Source organism: Gossypium arboreum, chromosome 10 (assembly GCF_025698485.1).
Source record: "Gossypium arboreum isolate Shixiya-1 chromosome 10, ASM2569848v2, whole genome shotgun sequence".
Taxonomy (NCBI): domain Eukaryota; kingdom Viridiplantae; phylum Streptophyta; class Magnoliopsida; order Malvales; family Malvaceae; genus Gossypium; species Gossypium arboreum.
Genome location: NC_069079.1, coordinates 58,733,164 through 58,739,270, shown reverse-complemented (window position 1 = coordinate 58,739,270; position 6,107 = coordinate 58,733,164). Strand labels below are relative to the sequence as shown.

The following is a 6,107-nucleotide window of genomic DNA, read 5'->3' as shown; positions in this document are numbered from 1 at the left end:
ACTAATGCACAGTAGGAGAGCTTTGATAAGCTCAAGACAGTTTTAACTCAGGCTCCTATTCTGATACAGCCTGAGCCCGGTAAAGACTTTGTAGTTTACAGTGATGCGTCGCATGTGGGTTTGGGTTGTATTCTGATGCAAGATGGAAAGGTAGTTGCTTATGCGTCTCAACAGCTCAAGACTCATGAGGCTAATTACCCGACGCATGATTTAGAATTGGCAGTTGTTGTCTTTGCTTTCAAGATTTGGAGGCACTACTTGTACGGTGAGTAGTGTACCAGCTACACTGATCACCAAAGCCTTAAGTATCTCCTCACTTAGAAGGAGTTAAATATTAGGCAGCGTAGATGGGTTGAACTACTTAAAGATTATGATTGTTCTATCGAGTACCATCCTGGCAAGGCCAATGTGGTGGTAGATGCGTTAAGCCATAGGGCTATGACAGATCTGAGAGCAATGTTCGCTCGACTGAGTCTTTTTGACTATGGGAGTTTATTGGCAGAACTTCAGGTTAGACGGACATGGATTGATCGGATCAAAGATAAGCAAGTGGGGGCTAAGTCTCTTGAATTGTGTTTTCGTCAGGCTAAGAGTGGTACTACTATAGATTTTAGGATTAATAAGGATGGGGTATTGTGTTTTCGCGGTCAGATTTGTGTATCGAATTATGAGGATTTGAGACTGTCGATTCTGAGGGAGGCGCACAATAGCCCTTATGCTATGCGTCCTGGCAGAAATAAAATGTACCAAGATCTACGAGAATTATACTGGTGGCTAGGGTTGAAGCCTGAGGTTACTGACTTTGTTGTTCACTGTTTGACATGTCAGCAGGTTAAGGCTAAGCATCAGTTACCTTTGGGGTTGTTGTAGCAGGTTAAGATTCCGTTATGGAAATAGGAGCGAGAACGATGGACTTCATTCGTAGGTTACCTCTAACACCCACTAAGAAGGATTCTGTCTGGGTCATCGTTGATCGATTAAACAAGTCTGCTAACTTCATTCCAATCAAGACAGACTTTTCTCTGCAAAAGTTAGCTAAACTCTACATTTCCAAAATAGTGAGGCTACATGGGGTACCTGTCCCGATCATCTCTAATAGGGATCCTTGTTTCACATCTCAATTCTGGAAGAAGCTTCATAAGGCTCTGGGTTCAAGATTAGACTTCAGTACTGCTTTCCATCCTCAGACAGATGGTCAGTCAGAGAGGGTGATTCAGATAATGGAGGACATGTTAAGGAGCTGTGTTATTGATTTCTGAGGTAGTTGGAAGGAGTACTTGCCATTAGTAGACTTCACTTACAATAACAGTTACCAGTCTAGTATACAGATGGCACCTTACGAGGCACTGTATGGTCGTAAGTGCCGCTCTCCCTTATGCTGGACTGAGTTAGGTGAGCGACATATTTTGGGTCCAGAGTTGGTTTTAAAAACTAAAGACAAGGTCAATTTAATTCAAGATGGACTGAAAGTTGCTTCTGATAGGAAGAAGTCCTATACAGATCTGAAGCGTCGAGAGATAGAGTATTCTGTGGGGACTTCGTTTTTCTCAAGGTCTCGCCATGGAAGAAGATTCTGAGGTTCGGTCGTAAGGGCAAGCAGAGCCCTCTGTTTATTGGGTTGTATTAGATTTTGAGACGAGTGGGACAGATCGTTTATCAGTTGAAGCAACCTCTAGAGTTAGATTGCATTCATGATGTTTTCCATGTCTCGATGTTAAGGCACTACTGCTCTGATCCCATGAATATTGTTCCTGTTGAGGACCTTGAGGTTTAGCCAATTCGAATTCTAGATCGCGATGTTAAGGTTCTAAGAAGGAAGTCTATTCCTTAGTGAAGGTGTTGTGGCAGAATCATAGCACGGAGGAGGCCACTTAGGAGCCAGAGGCTTCAATGCATCAGTAGTATCCGCACCTTTTCTAATCAGGTAAAATTTTGAGGCTGAAATTTTCTTTTAGAGGATAGAGTTGTAACGCCCCAATTTTTTTAAATATGTCTCTGTGATTCATTAACACAACTGTGTATTTGCTTCAGTGGTTAAGTGTTCTGGGTGTGTGTGAAAAATTTTGGATTTTTCTTGAGTTAAACCTTAACTTTTAGTCAGCAGGCTTATATTAAGTTACTTGTAATTTCATATCAGAATGGGCCTGCTCGTCTAGAGGTTAAGCAGTATGTTCGTATATTGGAGGTCCTGTAATCGAATCCCTATGCGATCGAGGGAGTTTTATTTTACTCAGCTCTGCATTAGAGTTCCAGTGGTTGTGGGATTCTGGGTAGTGGGTGGTTAGGATGAGAACTAGTGGGATTTGGGTAATCGGTTTCCCAAAACTCTCTCTTGCAAAAATTGACGTCCACTTTCTCTTCTCCTCTTTTCCAAAATTTTTCTCTTTTCTCTCTGATATTTCGTTCTCCTTCACCCATTGCCGAAAATTTGTTCTCCCCCCATCTTTTCATTCTTTTGTTTCTTTACTTTACGATCCCTTGTGCATCGTGACGGCACGCTTTCGGTAAGTTGGGTTTTGTTAAATCTTAACTTTGTTGTGGTCAAGTGCTAATAAGGGTTTTCTTTGGTGTATATGGGTTAATCGAAGGGATGAAGACTGTTCATTGACATTTTAAGAGTGTGGAATTCTCGTTCTTGCTCGAGGGTAAGGTTTGGTTGGAAAATGGTTGAATACTTGTTATAAGTTTCATTAAAGTATTGTTGGTATCACTAAATTTGGGTTTGGATTATGGATTTTTACGTTAGAGAATGCTTATGGTTGCTTTCGCATCATTTTGATAAAGGTGTGTACCTGAAAACATAGAAAACGAGAAACGACAAAGTTGAAAATGAGACTGTCGATGCCACACGGCCGTGTGGTAGGCCGTGTGCAAGGCAGGGAGTCACAACACGGCCGTATGATCGACATGCCAGACCGTATACAGGTGACACGGCCGTGTGATGGCTGGGCACGACTATTTGCGACACACTAGCTCGACCAATTGAGCCTTGTGGGTTACAAGGGCGTGTGGGCCAACACGGGTGAATCACACTAGCGTGTGGGATTTTTCGGTCAGGCCGTGTGATCCACATAGCCAAGGCCAACTTGGGCCGTGTGGGTCACACGGGCGTATGGGCCCACACGGGCAGGCCACATCGACGTATGGGCTTATTTTTCTGAAATGATCTGTAAGGTTACACGGGTCATCCAAGTCAATTGTGAACCTACAGTAGGGTCGGTAAGTGCTACATAGACCCTCATTAAGTATTCTGACTGTCCGATTTTTGTATCGAGCATGAACTGCGATATCCAAACTGAATTTGTGATCTGATAAATTGTATATTAGCATGTCTATTTGTATGTTGCATTACATTGGGGTTGTATTTGGAGGAAGTATTCTGAAAGGTTCTTAAGCCTGATATCTAACAGCTCAGCTGTGATAATCTAATTATGTGCCGTATTTCGGTACTATATGGTGTGTAAGGATGGGTGGGTCAATTTTATCCCTACATGGTGTGTAGGGTTGGACGAAGATGGTGTGTAAAGGCTGGTGGGTAGGATTCTGATATTCTGTTTTGATCTGTATATCATATCTGAGATGGGCTAAGGCCCTAATTTATATCTGATTCTGTACCTGTATGGGCTAAGGCCCACACTAATTCTGTAATGGGCTCGAGCCCAAACTGTATATACATGATTGATTTCTGACATTACGCTAAGTGCATGTATTCTGTGGGGATTGCACACTGAGTTTGCGAAAACTCACCTTTTTCTGTTTGATCTATTCAGGTAATCCCTAGCATTACACTGATCGGAGTAGCGGAGGACTCGGTGGTGACCACCACATTTTCGTACTATGTTAATGCAATCTTTCTTAGTTATCTATTTCCTCTTTGAATTTGGGTTTTTCTTTGTAATTTCTGGGACTTTAGACATTTTGGTTTTAATTCAATTTTAGACTGTTAATGTTTTTGACGAGCATGATCAAAACCCTGCTTTCACTAAAAACAAACGGTTTTTCTTATAAACTAAGGTTTTCGAAATTAATTTTAGGTTTCCACAAAATGGTAAGTCTTCTAAAGCTTCCGCGAAAAAGAGACACGTTTTAATCATAATAAAAGATGATTAACTAGAACGAATTTTACTTGTCAAGTATGATTTCAAAAGCACTATCATGTGACATCACTAGATTCGACCATTACGTCCAGGCCAGGTTTAAGGTGTTACAGTCGGTGCCAGAGGCTCGGTGTACTACTTATTTAGTAAAACATTTCAAATCATTTTGTAATCAATTCTTCAAAACCAAATTTTAAAACCCATAATCTACAAATGAGTTTTACAATTTGACTCGATACCACTAAATGTAACACCCCAAACCCGCTTAGACGTTATGGTCGAATCTGCGATGTCACATGATAGCGTGTTGAAACGAAGTTGTTATGATAAAAACCATTTTCATTTGTTTACTCTTGTTGACTCCAAAATCCTTACTTATTTACTCAATTATTTTAAAACACAATTCATTACGGAAGCTTTAGAAATCATCTAATTTATGAAAACTGAATTAATTAGGTAAATCTATCCATCATAGAATAACCTCTTAATTTTAGAGAAAACTGTTTGTTTGTTGAGTCGTGCGGTTATTAAATCCACGAAACAGTCTAAAATCTGAAATAAAAGCAAATAGTTCAAAAAGTCCAATTTACATAAAAAATAACCTAGAAAATAATTAAGACATAAATACCAAAACTGAAATTAAAACGGTTTAAAAATAAGTGTGCCACCATCGAGTCCTCCACTACATTGATTCATCAAGTCTTGGGATTACCTATGCACATTTAAATAAAAGGGTGAGTTTACGCAACTCTTTGTGTAATCCCATAGAAAACAACAATGGCAAATCATAGTGCATAGTTAAAATAGTCTTGGGCCCAAGCCCTTTTTAGTATCAGTAACAGTTTGGGCCTTAGCCCATCTCAGTACAGTATCGAATATGCAGTAGGGCCTTAGCCCATCACAGTATCAGTGTCAGTCATGCAGTATTTAGTAACAAAGTCCTACCTAACCAGACTCTACACACCATCTCCGTCCAACCCTACACTCTATGTGGGGATTAAATCAACCCACCCACCCTATACTCCAAGTAGTACTGAATGTGGCACAAAACAGTAATTTGTAGCTGAGCTACAAGTATTTTAGGCTTAAGAGCCTTTCAGTACACTTCCTCCAAATATATCCAGCCTAATCCCATGCAATGCAACATACAAATCATGACATGCTATCTCATGATATTAGTACACATAACTAGTTAAGTATACATGCATACTATCATCATGCTTAATATATATAAATCCAACAATCAGTTCACACAATTAGGGGTCCAGGTAATGCTTATCGACCCTACAGTAGGTTCACAGTCGACTTGGGCGACCTGTGCAACCTTATCAAACATTTCAGTAAAAATGGGCTCACACACCCGTGTGGCCCACACGACCCAGATTTGCCTTTACCGTGTGGATTACACGGCATGGCCCAAAATATCACATGCCCGTGTGGTTTACCCGTATGGCCCACATGGCTCAAATCAGTCCAGCTCGTGTCTCACATGGCCTACCTAGCCATCACACGACCGTGTCATGGGTGCACGGCCTGGCCTCATCGAACACAAGCCCGTGTCAGGGCACACGTGGTCGCTCGTCTGGCGTTGATAGTGAGGTTTTTGACTTTTTTTGAAACATCATTTTCTATGCAATCGAGCACACACTGTATTGTTTTTGTTGCCTACATGCTTCCGACCACTCCAGTACCTATGTGACAGCCCTAAAGTGACCCTAGTAGGAAAGCGGTTTCGGGACCGCTAAACCGAGTCACTAATTTATTTGAATATGATATTTATTGTCTAAAATAAATGTGTGAAAATTTTAAGCTTCGATTTAGTAAATTGCATGTGAAATTAGTCGATAGGACTTATGTGTGACACTTTTGAAATGTAATAGGTAAATCTATAAGGATCTATTAGTGCATGTAATCAAAGGGGTGGACTTGCATGTCAATTTCCCCTTTTATTTGCTAGTGGCGGCCATGACAAAGGGTGATGGGCAAAACATGTCATAAAACATGTTGTGA

The 6,107-nt window shown here is 40.7% G+C and overlaps 1 protein-coding gene across 1 annotated transcript; it reads left to right on the top strand.

Annotated features, from left to right (window-relative positions):
- The first annotated feature begins 438 nt into the window (after positions 1–438).
- Positions 439–870, top strand: LOC108487932 (uncharacterized). Its single transcript, XM_017792266.1, has one exon. The coding sequence runs from the start codon at positions 439–441 to the stop codon at positions 868–870; it is 432 nt and encodes a 143-aa protein (XP_017647755.1).
- The last annotated feature ends 5,237 nt before the right edge of the window (positions 871–6,107 follow it).

Bases quoted from the DNA above. Each gene is read 5' to 3' on its own strand.
- LOC108487932 (XM_017792266.1), top strand. From the start codon at position 439: ATGACAGATCTGAGAGCAATGTTCGCTCGACTGAGTCTTTTTGACTAT.